We start from the raw sequence: 22,391 nt of genomic DNA, 5'->3' as shown, positions 1-22,391 counted from the left end.
TTCCCCCATTCTCACCCTGTCTCTCAAAAATAAACATTAAAAATAAAAAAACCCTGACTTTCTTCTTTTTTTTTTTTTTAATGTTTGTTTATTTTGAGAGAGTACTTGGGTGGGAGAGGGGCAGAGAGAATCCCAAGCAGGTTCTGGCTTGGGGCTTGATCCCACGAACCATGAGATTATGACCTGAACCGAAATCAAGAGTCAGACACCCAACCGACTGATCCACCCAGGTGCCCTATTTATTTATTTATTTATTTATTTATACATATAAATATATATATATATAATTTAAAAAAATATATATTTTTTTAACATTTATTTTTGAGACAGAGAGAGACAGAGCATGAACGGGGGAGGGTCAGAGAGAGAGGGAGACACAGAATCCGAAACAGGCTCCAGGCTCTGTGCTGACTCAGAGCCCGATGCGGGGCTTGAACTCACGGACTGCGAGATCATGATCTGAGCCGAAGTCGGCCGCCCAACCGACTGAGCCACCCAGGCGCCCCTATAATTTTTTTTTAATAGAGAGAGAGAGGGAGAGAGAACATGAGCAGGGGAGGGGCAGAGAGAGAGAGGGAGACACAGAATCTCAAGCAGGCTCCAGGCTCTGAGCTGTCAGCACAGAGCCCGATGCTGGGCTCGAACTCACAGACTGTGAGATCGTGACCTGAGCCAAAGTCAGACGACGGTTAACCAACTGAGCCACCCAGGCGCCCCATATTTTTTTAAATTAAAGTGTTTTCATCAGTTGGTTCGTTACACTTCTGGAGTTCTTAGCATGTGCCACTATGAGGAGCTGGGGGCGGAGCAGTGAACTAGATAAAGACCCTTTCCTCAGGGAAGTTCAGTATGTCCTGGAGGGTAGACATTAAGACTCTGAAGCCTTTGAATTTCAACCTAATAATCTTTCTTTTGCTTTCCTACTTATACTGGTATAAAGAATAAAATTAATCTTCAGTTCAAGCAATATTGGTTAGTAATTCTTTGCCAGATGGTCCAGTAGACCAGTGTTACCTTCCCTTTGTCTATATGCATGAAACTCATTGATAACTAAAAGCTAAATGGCCTTTAAGATAAGAGAAACTCTAAGGTAATCTATAAGACACTTGCTTAGCACTTCAGGTCTCTGCTTTTAGGTTAAGAATTATTCAGTCTCAAGGATATATTTCTATGGGCTAATGAGGAAAATACTGCCTGAGTAGATAGCCTACCTGGCCAAATTGATTCCGTTATCTAAGAATTTTGTCCTAGTTGTATACTGTAGTAGACCTTGGAGTTGCATAGAATGAGTGAATTTCTAAGTACCTTATGATATTAGATCTGGAGGATTTTGCCCAAGTGCATCTAAGACTGTAGAAGTGTGATCTATTTAAAACCTCTTATTTTTAGGGATATTATTTTGTATCTTAGTGGCACTGTTTAAATTCTTGAACTGTTTACTCTCTCTAGAACTATTTCCTTAACCAGATTTCTTTTAATACCATTCTTCAGTGCTGTAATAAAACTTCCTGTTCTATTTAAAACAAAATCGAGACAAATGAAAGCTTGGTGTTTATTGGGAAGAGAATTCTATCAAAATCCATTTCCTAGATAGTTGTCTAATGTTGACAGATGCCCATGTTACAGAGGCTGTCTTTGCCTGTATACAGTTTAAAACACTTTGGTATATTTTAAGTTGTTTACTTTTATTATATAGCTTACATGCTAATTGTGAAAAATTCAAATGGGAAAGAAATAAAGATGAAATATACATATGTATGTAAAATATATTAAGTATGAATAGCCCTTAATCTCATCTCTCCCAGAGATAACAATGTGGTACGCAAATTTCAAACTTTTAATTATGGAAATAACCCATGAAATAAGCCATTCTGAACTTTTTTTGGTCTTACATGATGGGCCTCTTTAGAGTCACACATTCTAAATTTTTCTCTTAGAATTGTTATGAATATATGAAAAACATGAGTAGAGGCATGAATCTTGAATGACCATCGCTTCCTGCACTAGTTTATTGGTTTAATAGGAAATAGTAGAGAAGGTTGTGTTCCTCCTTCCCACCCTGTCCCTGTAGGGGTGAGGAGCAAATGGGAGAGGAAAGAAAATTGAAATTGGGGGGAGAATAAGTTTTAACACTGATTTTAAGGGAACTTTGGAGCATCCAGACAGAGATGCTCAGGAGGCGGTGGGAGCTGTGTATTGTTAACCTTAAAAATAAAACTGCCAGTTACTTTACCAACAAAAATTGTTTCTGTTTTTGTTTTTTTTATAGCAGAGAATTGCAATCTGGGACAAGTAAGCTACATTAAAACCCTGGGCAAGTCTGGAGAACAAAGGAGGAGTAAGCTGTTTTACAGAGGAGAGAGGGAAGTTGGGAGGGCCTTTATAAACCAAAAGTCCATTGGAGTAAACTGGGAGTTCAAAGTGGAGTGGCCCTTCTTTGGCTGAGCCGTGAAGTCTCTTCCTGGCTGGGCTGTTGTGGGGGCGGGGAAAGGAGGAACATTTCCTACCTCCTGTTGGGACAGGACTTAGTAGCTCAGGCCGAATGGACCTGGAAGGTAGGTCTCTTCTTGTTGGGTCTGCAGCTGACCACCAGCAGTAGGGACTTGAGAACTCTCCCTGCTGGCCTCCCGGTTTCATTTTAAATGAGGTTTCCTTTTATTTCTTTTCACAATATGGATAGTATGGAGCTGAGGAAGAGCCGGGGCCAAAGATTTGGACGTTTTCAGAGTATCAGTAGTGACTAAGACAGAAAGCACACAAGGTGCGTGGTTAGTCTGTCGACTAGACTGAGAAACCAAAAAGGCTGAAGATGCAACTTAGGCGAATACCGACATTGAGTGGTGAAGGGTTGGAGAGAAGAGTGAGAGGAAGCATGAAGAGTGGTAAAGAAGCGAAGTAAAGTTAGAATCCCGAAAAGGGAAGTGGCCGTAGGAGTTAGAGCTGAGAACTCAAGGGGAGGGGAGGACTGCGTATTGTTCATTGTTGTTGGCAGTTCTTTTTGGCAGAGTTAAGAGCGGTGTCACAGGAGCTGAGGGTTAGAAGGCAGGTAGTAGTTGGTGGTGAGGAAATGGCTGCTTTGGCTACCCAGAGAGGATGACTAGAGGGCATAGGGAGTCAAGGTGGGGGATTTTATTCTGCTTCTGAAGATAATAGCGACCGTTTATTAAGCACCTTCCATCTCTGTATACTGTAGTGGGTGCTTTTATGTAGGTTTTCTTGCTCTAAGTTGGGTGCAACCATTTCCATTTTACCATGAGGTTAAGTAACTTACTCAGGTTTAGGATTAGCAGTGCGGCGAGATTTTAAACCTAAGTCTTTCCAACTCCTATGTGCTTTTTGTACATCACACTGGTTCAAAAGATTCAGGAAAGCAGAGCTTCTAAAAACACTAGCAGCACTGGGTTCACCTGGGATCTTTGGTAACATGCAGACTTGTGGCCCCTTGCCTATAGATTCTTGTTCTAAAAACCCAAGAATCTGCATTTTTAGGAAGCATCCTACGGGAGTCTGACACATATTGTCCTTGACTGAAATTTGAAAAACTGGTACAAAGGGATTCAGAAGTTTTCTATCATAGAAACTTTGTTCTATAAGCCAGCTCCTAGCCCATGTGCTGTTTTTTTGAGACTTACTGATGTTACTACATAGTTTTGATTTGCCTCTTACGTATTTTCACAATGGAAAATTTTGTATTTCTTTTTTATAGTTTGTGGAATGATTCATTGAAGAGCTTTTGAAAGTTAACTTTTCTGATCTCAGTTGCCATATCTGTAAAACGGGCACAAAAATACCTGGTTCAGAGGGCTATTGTGATGATTTAATGCAATAACGTGGGTATGAGATAGTATAGTGCAGTGTCCTGTATGTAATAAGTGCTAATCAAGTGTTAATTGGTCCAAGTTGGGTCTTGCTAATTTTTATGCTCTATTTTATCTCTTTGAATTCTGATGCCTTGGTTTAAACTAATGAGGATATATTTCCTAGTTAGTCTTATGGTATTAAAGAAAAACATGATGTTTTTCTGTCTGCATACTGTCAAACGCCTTGGAATCCCTAAGAGTGCTCATCATTGTGCTAGGTAGGCACTGTGGAAGATAAAGAGCAATAGTCAACATTTATAAGGTGTGTACTTGGTATCAGGAACTGTGTTGGTAGCTTTCCATGTTATTACCTCATTTATGCTCACAATAAGTCTATGAAATAGATACTATCCCATTTTATGCATGAGGAAATTGAGATTCAAGAACTTGTCCAAGACCACCCAACTAGTAAGTGATTGAGCTAGGACCAGAACACATGCTCTTTTAAAGGAGTGTCCTTCAAACATTTGCCCAATTTTCTCTTAAAATTTTTGAAAAATTACCATATTCCTTGTGCATTTTAAAACTGACCTAACAGTTTGAGTCCCCTGGGTGGCTTATCGGTTAATCGTCTGACATCGGCTCAGGTCACGATCCCATGGCTCGAGAGTTCAAGCCCCGCGTCGGGCTCTGTGCTGACAGCTTTGAGCCTGGAGCCTGCTTTCGATTCTGTGTCTCCCTCTCTCTCCTCTCCTCCCCCGCTTGCACTCTGTCCCTCTCTAAAATAAATAAACATTAAAAAAAAATTAAAATTGACTTAACGGTTATGCGTCTGACTTTTGATTTTTGGCTTAGGTCATGATCTCATGGTCCTGAGGTCGAACCCCATGTTGGGCTCTGTTTTGACAGCACGGATTCTCTCTCTCCACTCCGTGTGTGTGTGTGTGTGTGTGTGTGCGCGCGCGTGCGCACGTGCGCGCGCACTCTCAAAATAAATATTAAAGTAAAATTGACTTAAAAGGTTTTCATTATAAATTTTGATTAAAAAAAAAAGCAATTCACCCAAGGACATTTGAAAATCTAATTGGCTTTTTTAATCAATACGTGAATCAGTCAGCACCACACCTAGCTTGTATGGGGAGCTCCAAAGTTGTGCAAAAGGTAAGGTTTTTATAGGAAGGAGGGAGGAGGTTGGGGCAAGAAGTTATTAGCAAAAGAAAAGATTGTTTCAGGCCAGAACTTCTTTCCTTAGGGGAGAAGAAGGGAGAGTCTTAGGTGGATTACCTCATCTTCCTCTAGGGGAGAGGATTACCTCCTTGGTGCCAACCAGAAAATCCAGATTGATTGGCTTAAAATTTCACTCTTGGAGAGGTTGAAACTGCAATTAAGTCTTGATTTGCTGTCCTGGTGGGCGAGTGACGCCACCTTGGCCTTTCGTCTTCTTAACAGCTTAAATAGTTGTAGAGAGTGATCCTGTGTTGTAAATATTGATATAAAAATATATATTTTTTCACCCAGTAGGATCTAAATATCTACCATTATGCATTTGAAAATGCTTGAACAAGCTCTTCATTAATAGTTGGAAATTTAACATTGTATTTTTTTCCCATTGAACTCTTATGTTCATCTTCTGCAAAATTTTATCATAACATGTATTTTATGCTTAAGTCTTTTATTGATCATGCTGTAATTTCTCTACAATAAAAACATGTAACTAAACTGAAAGAGATCATATTTTAAAACTTGCTATCAAGCTTTCTTTTGCATTAAGTAAATACTTCCTTATTCCTGTTTTTTAAATATTTATTTTTGAGAGGGAGAGAGAGACAGACCATGCGAGGAGGAGGGCCAGAGAGAGAGAGGGAGACGCAGAATCTGAAGCAGGCTCCTGGCTCTGAGCTGGAGCTCTGAGCTGTCAGCACAGAGCCCAGTGTGGGGCTCGAACTCACGAACTCATGAATCAGAACGATATGACCTGAGCTGAAGTCAGATGCCTAACCGACTGAGCCATCTAGGTGCCCCTCCTTATTCCTTTTAAATTTAATTTAATTCCTTTTAATTCCCATTTTAATTCCTTTAATTTCTTCACTTTCTGTTTTTTGAGTTTTATAGTGGTCTTCTTAGTAGTTCTCTAGGCCTTACCATATTAATCTTATCAGTATTTCCTTCAGGTAATCGTTAGGCTTTAAGTGTTAAGATTTTTCCTCTGGACTGTGGTGTTATAAGTGTGCAGTTGATCAAAACGGTATGAATATGTTTGAAAAATTAAACTTAAAAATTTCTCTTGGAAATACCTTTCTTAATGATGTGGCTAGGTGGTTTTCCCCCTCTTCCCTGATTAGCTTATGTATCTATAGATGAATATACTTAACTAGAATTTGATAGGGCTCATTATAAATTTCATTCCAAGTTTTTGAAATAGTTATAAGCTTGACAAATGCTGATGTCATAAAGAAATAGATGAGACTTGAAGGGATTTTGCAGTAGCAACATCGCTTAGTTCTTTGAGTGCCATACCAAAAATATGTATAAGATAGGGAAACAATAGCAAACTTAATGCTGTTCCTGCCTGGAGATTTTTATACCCTGGGCGGTGCACGAAGGAGGAATCGGGAAGGGAAAAGGTAGGCCTTTCTGGCTAAGTCGGGGCAGGGAGATTGTACAAGGGAATACAGGAGAGGCGATCCAACATGGTGCCACCGTTAAGTACTCTTCTCAGGAAGATCGATCAGCTTTAGAACAGAATATATTTGGAATGTGAGCACCTGGATGTGTTTCCCTTAAAACAATCCGTGCCCAAGTACTCTTCAGAAAGTCTGTAAGATTACACAAACACCAGCATGAAGAAAGCCTTTTAAAGTGGTAACCTCCAATGACAAAACACGAGCCAGTCCAAATCTCAACATTCAGTGTTAGGTTGGTAACAAAGAATTATGACACTGCGGTTACCATGGCACGCAGGAAGTACCACACGTATAAACTGGCATTTAGTGAACGTGTGTTATTTTAATTTAATGTAAAAAGTACATTATCGAGAAATACATTTAATTATCCTGTTACCTATATTTACATCCATCCTGTCTTCCTTCTGTTGTAATCTGGTTTGCCTTACCACGCTATTGAAATTGCTCTCACTGGGATCACCGGTGGCCTTAATATCACAGAATCCGGTGGACATTTAAAAATGTTTGGCCTCTTGTTACCTTTTGTTGCCCAGGACCCCTCTTTTTATAGTGGTCTTTCCGTGATTTTCTGGGAACGTAAGACTTGATTTTCCTTCTACTTCTGTTTGCTTTTTTCTAGTTTGCAGGTGCGTCTTTCATAAACCAATTCTTAGTTCTTAAATGTTGGGGTGCTTATCAGGATTCTGTCGTAGGCCTCTTGTCATCTAACTCTACCTAAGTTTCCAAAGGCTGTCTCTCATCACCCTAGGGCTTCAGCCCAGATGGCTCCCCTGATAATCGAGACCAGAATAGCCAGCTGCCTCTGACGTCTCCACCTAGATGTCTGCTCTTGGGAACTGAACAACTCCGCTTCCTCTAACCTGCTTCTCCAGGTTTTTTCAATGTAAATAGCACTGTCTAACCAGTTGCCCGGGTCAGCACCCCGGGAGTCATCCTTCAGTCCTTTTTTTTTTTTTTTATTTCTCATGATGCCAATTCTACTTCCTAATAAACTACAAAAATCTGTCCACTTCTAACCACCCTCAGTGTCACTGTCCTCGCCAAACCAATTTCCCTGGCTTCTCTTACTCATAACAACCTTTCTGCCTGAATTTTGCTTTCCTCCAATACATGCTCGGTGTGGTGGCAGAAGTGGTTTGCTGAAAGTTCCAATCTCATCGTGGTCCCCTGCTTAAAATCTTTCAATGGCTTCACTCTGCTCTTGAGATAAATGTCAGACTCCTGAACATGAATTACAAGGCTGTTTGGACTCCCTCTCCCTTATCTATGTAGCTTTATCTTTGGCTCCTCACCCTAGCACACTGCACTAGAGTCTAGAGTAACCTTTCCTTTTCAAAAAGTCTTGCGTCTCTGACCTCTGCTTTCTCTGAATCCTGTCACACGCCGTAGTCTGTGTGGACCACTTTGGTTAACTCCTCAGCCTTCTCTGGTCTCACTTTGCAATAGTACTGCCTCTGGTGCCAGGTTGGGTTCTATTATATGCTCAAATACTACAGTGTATTTCGTCTTTCATGTAGCTCATCACATCTTAATTATGTGTGTCTTCCATGGTAAGCTGTTTAGTAAATTTCGTGAGGATGGGGAGTCTTTATCTTGGACTCTTTCTTTTTCTTTTCATTTTTTTAAAAATAGTTTTTAAATTTTATTTTTGAGCGAGCACGAGCAGGGGAGGGGCAGAGAGAGAGGGAGACACAGAATCTGAAGCAGACTCCAGGCTCTGAGCTGTCAGCACATAGCCTGATGTGGGGATCGAACTCATGAGCCGTGAGATCATAACCTCAGCCGCAGTTGGACGCTTAATCGACTGAACTACCCGGGTGCCCCCTCGACTCTGCTTTCTTAATCCCTAGTGTCTGACACCTATATGAGCATATTCAGCATCTTTGAGTAAGTTACCAATTTTGAATTCTTGTCCCTGTGATTTCAAAATGTACATGTTTTTTCTCTTTAGTGTCTCAATGAGATCCTGGAGTCGGCAGATGCGCCTTTAGAAGTCACTGAAGGATTCATACAGTCAATTTCTCTGTCAGTTCCATGGGGCTCCTTGCTACAGGATAATTGTGCACTGGAAGTGAAAGGGCTAGAAATGGTCTTCCGGCCTAGACCTCGCCTAGGTACGTGTGCTGTGTTTGTTTGATTTGTTTCTATTTGTATTCCTCAGAGATTGGGAAAGTAACCTAATTGTATTAAATTCAGTATTTAATTTATTACTTAGCATTGTATTTGTGAGCTTTTCAGTAGATAAAAATATTAGGACTTCGGTGTGTGTGATTTTACCTTTAGGATTACTTCTCGCCCTATTTACCTGCAGGAACTTTGGTATAATGATGATTTGGTTTAATTATTTGTTACTGATTATCTAAAGTGACTCGTGTTTTAAAGATTCGGAGTATTGTGCCAGAAAGAAAGGAATTGCTCAAAGATCGATGGAGAAATGTTAAAAGGACACAGGATTGGGCTTTAGGGGCTCTCATTGGCCCAATCTGGGAATACTTGAGTAAACAAAGAATAATGGCAATAATGGATTATAGCACACTAAATTAAAACAAAATTTCTCTTTAAGTTTATATTGTTATAAATAAGTAATCAGTATGTAAGAGAGGCAGGAAGAAGGGAAAGCTCTTTATTGCAGTAGGATACCTAGTTCATAGAGTAGAAAAAGATGATAGACCATAACCATGTTTTTGGCCACCATGGCAAAAGAAAAAACCAAAAACCAAAAAACAAACAAAAAAAAAGCACTTGATACAGGTGATAATCATCAATGAATTCTAACATCGTTTGGTGAAAGTTGTTGAGGAGCTTTATATTTAGATGGTATCAGCATACCTCCCATCGATTTTACATATTATTTACAAAGAGAAAAATGTTTCTTTCACAATGAAAGAAATTGACAGTCATCACCACAACCTAGTGATCAAACTTGATCTCATTGATAGTGGATCAAACCGACATCATGTGTGTCCTGATGTGATGGCTGAGGAGGACCCATCATATATGTACCGTTCCTGTTAAAAGTGCTTAATCTGAATCAGATTATGAGGAAGAAGGCAGACAAATCCAAAATAAGGAAATTCTAGACTCACTGGTTGGTAGTCTTTCGAAGTGTCCGTATCATGAAAGACAAGAAAGGTGGAGGAATTGTTCCAGATGAAAAAGACTAAGACACTGCAATAGTTAATCATGTGTTTTTGCTTTTGCTACGAAGGATGTTACTGAGACAGCTAGGGAAATTTGGGTGTGGCCTGTAAGGAAGATAATATTTTGCCAGGGTTATGTTTCTTGGGAGTGTCATCCTTACTGAGCTTTTGCTGGGGAATGTTCATTGTATTCTTAGGAGTTGTATGCTCAAGTATTTAGGAGTGAGTGTTAGGATGCCTGAGGTTTACCTTCAGATAGTTCAGCAAAAGGATGAGAGTTTGTGTGTATTTGTGTGCGTGTGACACAGTCATGATGAGTCTAAGTGAAGGCTGTGTGGGTGTTCATGGTACCATTCTTTCACCTCTTTCTTAGGATTGAAAATTTTCAAAAGAAAACTTGGGGAGGGAAAAGCTTTAAAGTGGTAGTAAGTCATTATTTACAAGTACGTGTGTGTGGTATAGCTTTAATTACATGCGTGATGTTTTCCGACGTATCCAACGTGTATAGTGCTTCTTAGATGCCACATACTGTTCTAAATGCTGTACAAATATTATAATAGCTCTTTGAAATAGATATTTTTTATTATCTCCATTTTACAGAACAGGGAATTGAAGCAGAGGTAGATTCCAGACTTGTCCAAGGTCACGGCTAGTTAAGTGGGAAGATGGGATCTGAACCCAGGCAACCTAGTTGTGGAGTCCCTGTTCTGAACCGCCGTGTGATGTTGTATCTTAAGATTTTCTACTTCGGAGTGTGTGTGTAGCGTATGTGTATTTTCTAAACCAATAGAGTCGTGACGTGAATCATCTTAAATTCTGAATTTGAATTCTTTCAGTGGCAAGTGATGTTTATCAAGATATACCTGGCGAATTATAAGCCCAAGTGCTGTCTGGAACACCAAAGTTTAAAGTGTACTTCCTGGAATAGTGGCACCTGTAGTTTGAAAATTGGTAGTCTGTGCATGGAAGTCCTCCTTGATAATGGCATTTAATTAACAATAATATTTTTTTAACCATGATGACTAGATATAATAATACTTTCTCTGTGGAAAGTCAGATATTCTCCCTTACTTTAAAAATATTCCATGAGAAGGGCTTTTAACTTCCATTTTTGGAAGGCAAGAATTCTAGTGATCTCTGTCACTTTGTTTTGGATAACGTAAGAGAGAGTGGTGCAGCTCTCTGATGAGGGGAGATCTAGAAAGGATTTTTCCCAGTTCATATATCCCTCCAAGGATGCTTTTCTGTCTTGTCTACATTTCTGCTCCCCTTCCAAAGCCCCAGCCCAGTACCAGCCCTGCCAGAGTTCCTGTTACCTTCTGTCAGTGAGAAGAATTAACCTCTCGATTCAGCTGTGTTCTCTGTTGACCCTGCATAGTTGCTTACTAATTCATCTTAACCGCAACATATTTCTTCTATTGTAGGCTCTGGGAGGGCAGAATTAATATTTTTTGGATCCCTTACAGTAGGGTCGGCTAACTCTGGCCTCTAGGCCAAATTTGTTCTGTCTTATTTTTGTAAATCGGTGTAGGAACACTACCATACTCATTCATTTATTCTCTCTGCTGCTTTTGCACCAGAGTGAGAGGGTTGAGTCATCACGGTAGAGACCAAAGGACCCACAAAACCTGAAATCTGTGCCGTCTGACCCTCGCCAAAGAAGTTTGCTGACCTCTATTCTGTAGACTTTTAAACAGTACCATGCATGCATTAAATATTTGTTGAACGAATTCGCGAATTAACATTTGGCAGATGTGTATCATTTAATGAGAACACAGGTCTCTGGACATGTGTTCTGTGATCTTTTATTTTTTCTTCTCAGTTATTATAAGGTGGTGGTTGAATCTCTTGCAAGAGTGATTTCTAGAGTATTCTTTTTTTTTTTTTTTTAATTTTTTTTTAAATTTATTTTTGAGGGAGAGAGAGAGACAGAGCATGAGCAGGGGAGGGTCAGAGAGAGAGGGAGATACAGAATCCGAAGCAGGCTCCAGGCCCCGAGCCGTCAGCACAGAGCCTGACGCGGGGCTCGAACTCACAGACCGCGAGATCATGACCTGAGCCGAAGTCGGACGCTCAACCGACTGAGCCACCCAGGCGCCCCGATTTCTAGAGTATTCTATGCCGAGGGAACATCATGATGCTAAATATCTCTTGGAGGATTAAGAATTCACTTATTTCAAATGTGGCATTTTATGAAATGGCTTTGTTGGAACTATGAGAAGTTATTTAGAATTCATCTATATTTTCTGCAGCAACTGGTTCTGAGCCTATGTATTGGTCAAGTTTCATGACCAGCAGTATGCAGTTGGCAAAAGAATGTCTTAGCCAGAAATTAACGGATGAACAAGGAGAAGGATCCCAGCCTTTTGAAGGACTTGAAAAGTTTGCTGAAACCATTGAAACAGGTTTGGCATTATTGAGTATTTTCAAAAATTTTAGATTTTTGTTTTGTTTTTAATATATTAGTACCTTTTATTTAGTAAGTCTCACATAAGGTAAATCCGTTGGAGTGATTTGTCTTTAAACAGAATTACTGTTCTCACTTCAAAACTTTAGAATTGAGGTTATTTTAAATATTGTATCTGATTTAATTTCAGGTCCTTTGTGTCCTAGTTTCTCCTGTTTATTTTATTGTGCTTGTGTAAGGGATTTTAATTCAGCGGAGAGCGTTAGCTCTACCCAAGTGTCTGTTGAGATATGACATAGTAGGTGCTCAGTAAGACAAAATATTTATTACCAAACTTAAGGTTTGGGGATTTTTAAGGAAAGAAATACAACTTTTTTGTTTTGTATTCCTTTCATTAGAAGTTTTTATTGAGTATACATATGGTCTCATGTTGACGGTGACCTGTTTCCTCTAGTGCTAAGAAGAGTAAAAGTCACTTTTATAGACACTGTCTTGAGAATCGAACACGTGCCAGAAAATTCCAAAACTGGAACTGCACTTGAAATTCGAATAGAAAGGTAAGAGTTCTTATCTCTGAGAATAAATGACCCTATTCTTTTCTTTTATAAATGGTAAGATCTAAGTCTCTCATTAGATTTTCACAGTAAAGCACTGCTGTCCAAGATATGTTCTAATCCCATTATTGAAAACTTAAAATGCCAGTTGGGGTATAATTTGTATATAATACTGAATTCAAAGCAAATGGTTCTGTTTTTAGTTAGTATCAAATAAAAATCATGAATAGTTGAGCGCTGCTGAATTTAAGGCACTCCTGTTGGAGTTTTTTCATGTGAGCGATGTGTTGTTTTGGCATGTCTCATTAGTATGAGGGGCTTTTTTGCTTTCCTTTGCTTGGTCTAAGTGCTGCTTTGCATGAAAAAGCTGCTGCTGTTTTCTTTGAGGATTCTGTGAGAGTATCTTAAAGTCAATATGCGTGATAGTGATTTCCTTAAAAATATAGAAACCAGCACTTAGTTTTGTGTTTTTGCCCGCTTGGAACCTTCTAAACAGCTCTGAAACAGAGATGATTCATGTACACACTTTTGAGTGTTGATTTGAGGTTGTCACTGTTCGCGTGTTTTGATGTGCTACGAATGCCTGCAGAAACACACAGGAGGAAATATGTACACCGAGCACCAAAGACACTTAGTGCTCAGTATACGGCCCTGTCGTATACAGATCTGCTGGGGGGTTTGCCAGATTTTGAGCAGATACGGTTTCTGTCTTTCGCAAAACATCATATGTATTAGTGAAACGGTTATTATTTTTTTTAATATTCATTTATTTTTGAGAGAGAGCGAGCTTGAGCAGGGGAAAGGCAGAGAGAGAGGCACAGAGAGAGAATCCCAGGCAGGCTCCACGCTGTCAGCGTAGAGCCTGACGTGGGACTCGATCTTGTCATTGTGAGTCCATGACCTGAAGCCGTTAATCAAGAGTTGGACGCTTCACCCACCGAGCCACCCAGGTGTCCCGTGAAAGTTCTTGTCAACAGAATTTTGAAATTAGGTTGCATTTCCCTGAAATGGTACATTAAAAAGCTACTGAAATCTCACGCACGTAGAACTACTTTCTGCATTTCGTTTAAACTGAACTCCTGGAATGAACAGTCGGAAGGGTTCAAGAAATGCCATTCATGTCAGACACGTGATTTGGAGCCAAGATAGGTTTGTGAGGGAGCACGGGGATTGTTTTCCTGGAGGCGAACTTTAGGCAGTTATTAATCCCGTCTCCCCCCCGCCCGCCCCCCGCCAGCTTAGGACCCCCTAAAATTACCCTTCCCGTGGCTGAGGTCCCTTGGTGAAAACGTTTTCCCGTAGTAAAGCACCGTAATGCTGACCACGTTACCTTTTCTCATTTTCTCAGTTGTGCTAACACTTGAACAATCCTTTAAGTGAAAAGGCTGTGTGTGTTTCTCAGGCTTGCCAGTAGGTTTTCTCCGGAGCGTCGTGCAAATGCTCTTGTTTTGAACGTGCAGGACCGTGTACTGTGACGAAGCTGCTGACGAGTCTGCAGGAATGAACGTGCATCAGCCCACAGCGTTTGCGCACAAGTTGCTGCAGCTCTCCGGAGTGGCCCTCTTCTGGGATGAGTTTTCCGCGTCAGCAAAATCCTCCCCAGTGTGTTCAACTGCACCAGGGGTAAGAAAGACCAAACAAAAAACCAAATGCTAAATCCTAGATTTGTAAAAGGTTTAAATGGGGGCTGTTAGGTTTTGCTGGGGTATACAGATCCGTCTGATCTGGAAGTTAACACAAATATTCAGCGATGCCTACCTTTCGGGGTTTTTAAAATACTCCTATTTACGATTGATGCCTTTCCTACCTGTGAGGTGTATAACATCGGATACTGTGTTTTGGGGGAAAGTGGTATGATGACCGCGAATACCCTTTTAGGATAAAATCCCAAGCAGTGTTCACATTACCTTACATAATGAACAGTGCTGAAAACTTACAGCTTAAAAGGGTTTTATAATTAGGAACGTTTTATTAATCCTTTCTGAGAGTAGAGAGTCCTTTCATAAATCAGTCCTTCCAGAATTTATCTTTTGCATTATTTCAGATTTTCATGATTACAGAATGTCTATTTTTTTTTATTGCTATAATTTGAATAGATACTGTGCTTTTTTTCCATAAAGTCCTTTTCCATGATTTGCCTTTATTACTACTGTTTCATGCCAGCTATAAGATACTGGTTTATTCATGGTCACGTAATAAGTTTTTCATGTCAAATATTTTACTCTTATGCTGACATTTGTATTTTGCATTTCAGTTTATTTACACTAAGGTATTTTAAAGAATTACTTTATTCTTTTTTTTAATTTTATTTTTTGTTTTTTAAAACTTACATCCAAATTAGTTAGCATCTAGTGAAACGATGATTTCAGGAGTAGATTCCTTAGTGCCCCTTCCCCATTTAGCTCATTCCCCCTCCCACAACCCCTCCAGAAATCCTCAGTTTGTTCTCCATATTTATGAGTCTCTTATGCTTTGTCCCCCTCCCTGTTTTTATATTGTTTTTGTTTCCCTTCCCTTATGTTCATCTCTTTTGTCTCTTAGAGTCTTCATATTAGTGAAGTCGTATGATTTTTGTTTTTCTCTGACTAATTTCACTTAGCATAATGCCCTCAGGTTCCATCCACGTAGTTGCAAATGGCAAGATTTCATTCTTTTTGATGGCTGAGTAATACTCCATTGTGTGTGTGTGTGTGTGTGTGTGTGTGTGTGTATACACACACACACACACACACACATATATATATATATACACACACATATATATACACACCACATCTTCTTTATCCATCCATCCATAGGTGGACATTTGGGCTCTTTCCAGACTTTGGCTATTGTCAATAGGGCTGCTATAAACATGGGGGTGCATGTGTCCCTTCGAAGCAGCACACCTGTATCCCTTGGATAAATGCCTAGTAGTGCAATTGCTGGTTCGTTAGGGTGGTTTTAGTTTTAGTTTTTTGAAGAACCTTCATACTGTTTTCCAGAGTGGCTGCACCGGCTTGCATTCCCAAGAATTATTTTATTCTTATTGCCTCATTGTAGGAAACTGAGCCAAAGCTGTCACCTAGCTGGAATCCCAAAATTGTCTATGAGCCACACCCACAACTAACTAGAAATTTACCAGAGATGGCACCCTCTGACCCAGTGCAGGTTGGAGGGCTGATCGGTAGGTTGGAGTTGAGTCTCACGTTGAAACAGAATGAAGTACTTCCTGGAGCTAAGGTAAGTGTTCGTTTTATTTTCTACAGTAAAACAAACCAGAGTACAAGCACTCTTTAATCTGTGCAGCGTTCTCACCGATTGGTCACTGTGGATTGTCTTGTAACTAGGGTGCCCACTGTCCTGGAGTCAGCATTCTTACTCTCTGCTGGGGCCTCTGTCCTCCCGTCTTAAGGCTCACGTGAGGAATGCCTTTGCCCTTCTGCTGCTGCTTGGGTTTAGCACTGTCTCCTACACTCGAGCGGTTCAGAAACATTCGTTAGTTCAGAAACTAGCAATTTATTAAGGAATCTGTTATCACAAAAGTAAGTTTAGGAGAAGAGATTTGGAAAGCAAGAAGTTGGCCGTAGAAGGTGCTTAATTGTATGCATGTAAAAATGCCCACCTTTGTGCGTTTTGAACAGAATGACTGTTTTTATGTTGTGGAATATTTATGAAAAGAGATTGACTCCCCCCTCCCCCCCCCCCCCCCCATGGTAACTCATGGCTTTTGAAGAGCTTGTAAAGACAACACCTGTTTTGTAGGGAGCAGTATTGGGCGGTCTGCTGGGGAATCGGGAAGCTTGTGTTTGTGTAGCTGGTTAAAAACGTATCTGTGGCGTGTTATTTTCAAACTTTGAAAACTAATTTGCTATATAATCTGTGTAAAATGTAGTTTAAATTAAGAAGATGTCAGGATTTAGTCATTTTACTCACTGTGCTAACTAGCTGTAGGTGTTTGAGTGCCGTGTGCCAGGCCCTGTGCAACTTCTCGGGGAGATGCAAAGAAGAGTGGAGTACTGTCTTCGCCTTAATACAGCGTATAATGAGAGCTATAGAGATTGCTGGGGGGAGGGGCATGGGAGAGGGAGCAACTGAGTGCACGTGAATGCACGTAGGATTTTCAGAGGATCGAAGGATCTCCAGCAACCCGTCCTTGGGTTGGCACTCCTGGCTACAGGTGGAGGCGGGGGAAGGGGGTAATCAGAACCTCAGCCTTCCTATTTCTGAGGACTCCCTCTCCTTCGTTTAGTGCTCTGTCCTACCCTAGGTGCTAGGACCTCCTTTCTCCAGTTCTTAAAAGCCTCTTCATAAAATAACACAAGAAAGCTGTAGGTGTGTTTAAACCCTCAGGGAATCCCCCGACGTGCTAAAATCCTTGGGAAACTAACACACTCCTGCCTCTGGGAGGGGTAGGGGGGTGCATTTACTGTTTCTCTAAGAAGGGAGAACCATAGTAACTTTTATAGTTCTGTTTTGATTAAATATAGTTTTCAGCATTTATATACTTGATCTTTGAGCAGACCCAGACTTTTGCACACTATGTGTTGATTTGGATAAGTGCCTTTTCGATGTGGCTTTTGGACATCTGTGTATTAGGTGGCAAATAACACCTGGAATCACTGCACGAGGGTATGATTGTCAGCCAGTGTTGATATTTGGGGATCTTACTCTCCTCGCCTATATGGTCATTGTTTTTGCGGTAGTAACTTGATTTTTTGAGTCCATATTGTTCTTATTTAATGAAAATGAAGACTAAATGGAGAAATAAAAGTTCTAGATATTAGCGTTGAGAAATGTAAATCTCATAAACGATACAGTGTAGACAAAGATGGCATTGGCTAGGGGTCCTCAAAGTGCCCGATCTGTAGTCCCTCTGATGTTCATTAGACCCACGTCTTTCAACTGTGAGCTCAAAATGTTATGAAAGATATTTTATGTTATTTTATTATTTATTTATTTATTTATTTATTTATTTATTTATTTATTTATTTATTTTAGTTCTCTGAGACTGGTACCCACCCCAAACAGTGTAAGCCTTATGGTTCACATACTCAGTTTTAGCATGTACTTTCAGGAATGTGCTATCTAAGAACACAGAGGACTTGTATGTATTGAATTTATAGAGATTTCATTTCAGTTACCGTGTCATATTGAGTTTGAAATTATTTGACTTTATTTTTTAATTTTTGTTAAAGTTTGTTTATTCGGAGAGAGAGAAAAAGCACGAGTGGGGGAGGGGCAGAGAGAGAGAATCCCATGCTGGTTGGGGCATAGTGCCCCAGCACTTAAAAAAGCAAAACCGAAAAGTGATAGTGATGATTGTTATTATTGGAGAGTGTTATTATATTCTCAGATCATGGACATTTCTCAGAGTTACTATATACTACGATATTTTTTGTTTTTAGAATCAGAGGAAATTTGTTTTTTCCCCTGGGGAAGGTGCCATTTTCCAAATATAAACGTATTTTATTAATTGAATTCCTTTTAAATTGCAAAATGGCATAAGGATAATGGGAGTGTTAGCATTAGGACTAAGAAGAGGTGAATGAAAAGTAAGGCGGCCATAGCACATTCAACTTTTTAGAATGTGGTGTAGAGAGTGGAGTAATTGTTTTTGTCGGAATATACTCCACGGGAATCCAGATGGGACTGGGTGGGCTCTTATTTCTAGGAGGAAAATTGGACAAAGACTTGGAAAAGAGCAAGGCAGTTCACCCGATCGCCCAGCTCCGTTGGCATCTCTGCTGTGGCTTATGCTTTCCTACCTAGCGGGGAGTGGGCTTTGTGGAATACGGCACATCTGGAGAGGCACGCTGCCGATAGGGAAGGGTCCCCAAGTGCTGTGCTAGCAAGTGGGCAAACTTGGGAAAGCCAACTTTATTTGCTATTGGTGTGACTCCAGCTTTGAGGATTATGACTCGAGTCTTGAAGTCCTGCTGGGAAGGAAAACTGTACTACTAACTTGATATTCTTTCTTAGTGGCTGTGTCTTAAGGCCTCAAATACCTTAAATACTCTATAGTAAGCTCACAGAGATAAAAAGTGTGACGTTGGACTTGCCAACATGGAATTTCTCGGGAGGATTTTCCCTCTTAGAACAACAGTTGGATGGCTTAGAAGTCTTTTTATTTAGATTGTATGAATTCGTGGATGGAATCTTAGGTAAAAGAATTTAAGACTGACTAATCCGTATTGATCTCCGTGCATTAAAGTATACTGGGATTTGTGGTGATGAGGTTTTAAGAGTGTTTATCCTGAGTGGTTTTGTTTTTGTTTTTTGTTTTGAAGTTGGATATTGATGGACAGATAGACTCTATTCACCTATTCCTGTCACCGAGGCAGGTGCATTTGCTTTTGGATATGTTAGCAGCTATTGCCGGACCAGGCAAGTATGGCAATGGGTTACTCTGTTGTTATTTTTAACTTTGAAATTTTTTAGTTAAGATCAAAGATGCTATGATTTCTAGCTAGCTGCTTAAAACTACTGCATAGGTCTCTGATTAATATTAAATAGTGGTAGTTCTGAATTGACTGGCATGAAGTTGCTGTTAGTATTGAACAAGTGGGTTTTGGGAGAGAGATGATTAACTCCAGATTTAATTACTGTTTTGCTTTCCTTTGCTTTCCTTTCTATACTTCCAGAAAATTCTAGCAAAATAGGATTAGGTAATAAAGATAGAAAAAACCGACCTATGCAGCAGGAAGACGAATATCGAATTCAGATGGAATTAAACCGGTATTATTTGAGAAAAGATTCCCTCTCCGTGGGTGTATCTTCAGAGCAAAGCTTTTATGAGACAGAATCTGCTCGGACACCTTCTAGCCGTGGTAAGGAACTAAGACCGTTGACACTAGATTCCTACAGTGTCATCAGAGAGCAGAGTAAACAATTTGGCTGTTGTGAAATGGAGTTTAGTAACGAAAGAACAAAAGATCTGTGCTATAAGAAGGTTTCAGTTAGTAAGTTGATCTAACCATGTCATTAATTACAGTGATGCACTGGCACATGTACCTTTTTTTGATTGTGTAATCTTGTTTCATAAGTCATGATTTATTCTTTTTTTTTATTCTAAGGATAGTCAATTCACAAAAATGCATACACAAAAGATAAATTGGGGATAATTATTCATTTTGTCAAATTCTTACATACTTGTATAATGATTTATGGCAGATTCCTTTAGGAACCTTTCTCTACTCTTCTATCAATTATGTGTAAATATAATGCCAAGTAAACCTGGCATTTACAGGTGTTTTACAATGTTTAAGCACTAATACCTTAAGAAGAATCACTTTAAATACAGAATGTTGAACTAAATAAATTAAAAACTAAGAAATTAAAGCGTATTCAAGCAATATTGGCCATAACAAACTTCATTCGCCTCAGGGTGAAACAACCTCCAGGAAGAAGAAAGTGAAAGGTAAATAGAATTCTAAATGATATATTCAGGTTTGTTTTTAAAGAAAAAGCTGTATCCATATGAAACCAGATATCGCAAGATCTTCATACTATTTTAAAGTTGGGTTTTAGCTCCTAAACTGTCACATGACACCTAAAAATATACCATGTAGTACATGTCATATATTTGGAAAAAAAACAAAAAACCACAAAACAAGTTCCCCAGTAGGATAGCATAACTTTGTTAACTTGTATTTGGTCGAGTTTTTATTATGCCATTTATATCTTGGATCCAAATAAAGTACCCTACTGGAAGTAATGTAAACTTTAGGGCATCGCCGTATTGCAGATAATCTGAAGGAAGAATATGATATTAATACATGTTAACTTACTATAAAGACATGAATTACACAATTGACAAGGTTTAATTCTCTCTAGAAGAAGAAGTTTTCTTCTCCATGGCCGATATGGACATGTCCCATAGTCTCTCTTCTCTTCCACCCCTTGGAGACCCTCCAAATGTGGACCTTGAGTTGTCGTTAACTAGTACATATACAAATACTCCAGCAGGATCTCCATTAAGTGCTACTGTGGTAAAGTATTATTTAATTGTTACTCTCGGCTTGAAAAGTGGCTTCTAAAATTCTACGCTTTATTCATGTGATTAAAAAAAAAATTCTTTTACAGCTTCAGCCAACGTGGGGAGATTTCCTTGATCATCATAAAGAACAGCCAGTAAGAGGGTCAGCATTGCCATCCAACCTGGCGCCCCCACCAGCTTTACAGAAAACTTGTACGTAGCATAAGACATTTGTTGATAGTGCCACTAGAATTTTAAAAAATTTAAAAATTAAAACACATTGTTTCTTTCTTGAAAATGCCATTCTGCCGCTGCTTTTCTTTCCCTTCAGAAGATTTTCTTTTGATCTAGGCCATTTAACCAAATTTAGAAAGAAAATGTGAACTTGTAGTCTTTGTGTATTTAAATATTTTTATTAAAAAGTGTGTGTAAGTTTCATATTATCGCAGCTTAGGCGTCTCACCCACCATCTGACGCTTTTCTTGAAAGAGAACCTCAGGTTTGAAATAGACACGAGGCTTACAGGAAAATTTGAGCAACTTGTGGTTGATCTGTGACTTTTCCAATACAGTTTTATCACTGCAAAAGTTTTGTTTCCGTGTGTGTGTGTGTGTTTTTGTTTTTTTTTTAAAGATTTATTTATTTACTTTGAGAGAGAGAGAGCACGAGCAAGGGTGGAGCAGAGAGAGAGAGGAGAAGAGAGAATCCCAAGCAGGCTCCACTGAGCCTGATGCCAGGCTCAGTCTCACAACCGTGAGATCATAACCTGAGCCAGGATCAAGAGCCAGCTGCTTAACGGACTGAGACACCCAGACTCCCCATTGTTGTTGTTTTTTTTAAGTTTTATTTATTTAATCTCTGCACAGCGTGAGGCTTGAACTCATAAACCTGAGATTGAGTCCCGTGCTCTACCGACTGAGCCAGCCAGGCATCTCCATATGTGTATCAAGGATCCAGGATATAAAATGCAGAGAGTTAACAGTTTATCTTGTTTAACATCAAATATCATTCAAACTGTCGTGTGATCACCTGTTTTTTAAAACTAACACAAGTAGGGGAGCCTGGGTGGCTCAGTTGGTTAAGCGTCCGACTTCGGCTCAGGTCATGATCTCATGGTTTGTGAGTTCGAGCCCCGCATTCGGGCTCCGTGCTGACAGTTCAGAGACTGGAACCTGCTTTGGATTCTGTGTCTCCTACTGTCTCTGCCCCTCCCCCACACTCTGTCTCTCAAAAAATAAATAAACATTAAAAAAAATTTTTAAACTAACACGAGTAAATGTTTTATAATTTTGATATAATGGATTATTTTTAAGTATTTTATGTATCTCATTTTAACCCATGTGTTCCAGCTCTCCCATCTAGATCTGTTTCAGTGGATGAATCCAGGCCTGAACTTATTTTTAGACTAGCTGTGGGAACCTTCTCCATCTCTGTGCTTCACATCGATCCTTTGTCTCCACCTGAAACGTCATTGAACCTTAATCCATTGACACCTTTGGCGATAGCTTTTTTCACTTGCATAGAAAAGATTGACCCAGCAAGATTTTCAGCAGATGATTTGAAGTCTTTCCGAGCAGTATTTGCCGAAGCTTGCAAACACGATCACCTTAGGTAAATTCTCTCATATTTATTAATGCTCCTTGGAAAAGAACCGGATGACGTGGGCTTTTGTATCTACCCATCACCATTTGTTTTTCTGATTCCCATTTTACTTGGAAACGAGGGAATGAGTGAGGTTTCTTTCAGTGCTGCAGACATGCTTACCATAGAATCTCTCGTTCAGGTTAGTTGCCACGTGAAACCATTCACATAGAAGATTGACATAATCTGGAGTTTTCTCTGCTCTTGA

At 39.7% G+C, this 22,391-nt stretch overlaps 1 protein-coding gene across 7 annotated transcripts in view; it reads left to right on the top strand.

Moving 5' to 3' along the window:
* The window catches only part of ATG2B (autophagy related 2B), an 84,075-nt gene that overhangs the window by 4,863 nt on the left and 56,821 nt on the right, over window positions 1-22,391 (top strand). For 6 of the 7 annotated variants that reach the window (XR_006219080.1, XM_042990480.1, XM_042990478.1 and 3 more), the window contains exons 2-11: window positions 8,436-8,598; window positions 11,877-12,029; window positions 12,486-12,588; window positions 14,046-14,208; window positions 15,628-15,807; window positions 18,855-18,951; window positions 19,209-19,394; window positions 20,401-20,555; window positions 20,650-20,755; window positions 21,892-22,153. Coding sequence is in view for 6 of the 7 variants with exons in the window: in XM_042990480.1 (XP_042846414.1) it covers window positions 8,436-8,598; window positions 11,877-12,029; window positions 12,486-12,588; window positions 14,046-14,208; window positions 15,628-15,807; window positions 18,855-18,951; window positions 19,209-19,394; window positions 20,401-20,555; window positions 20,650-20,755; window positions 21,892-22,153 (1,568 nt within the window). In the remaining variant the exon portion in view is untranslated. Of the gene's footprint in view, window positions 1-8,435; window positions 8,599-11,876; window positions 12,030-12,485; window positions 12,589-13,987; window positions 14,209-15,627; window positions 15,808-18,854; window positions 18,952-19,208; window positions 19,395-20,400; window positions 20,556-20,649; window positions 20,756-21,891; window positions 22,154-22,391 lie in introns of those variants that run through there. The other variant, XM_042990483.1, reaches the window with a different exon arrangement.

The sequence above is a fragment of the Panthera tigris genome, chromosome B3 (assembly GCF_018350195.1).
Source record: "Panthera tigris isolate Pti1 chromosome B3, P.tigris_Pti1_mat1.1, whole genome shotgun sequence".
In the NCBI taxonomy this organism is placed as follows: Eukaryota; Metazoa; Chordata; class Mammalia; order Carnivora; family Felidae; genus Panthera; species Panthera tigris.
The sequence above is the reverse complement of the archived record's forward strand: the minus strand, read 5'-3'. Positions and strand labels throughout refer to the sequence as shown.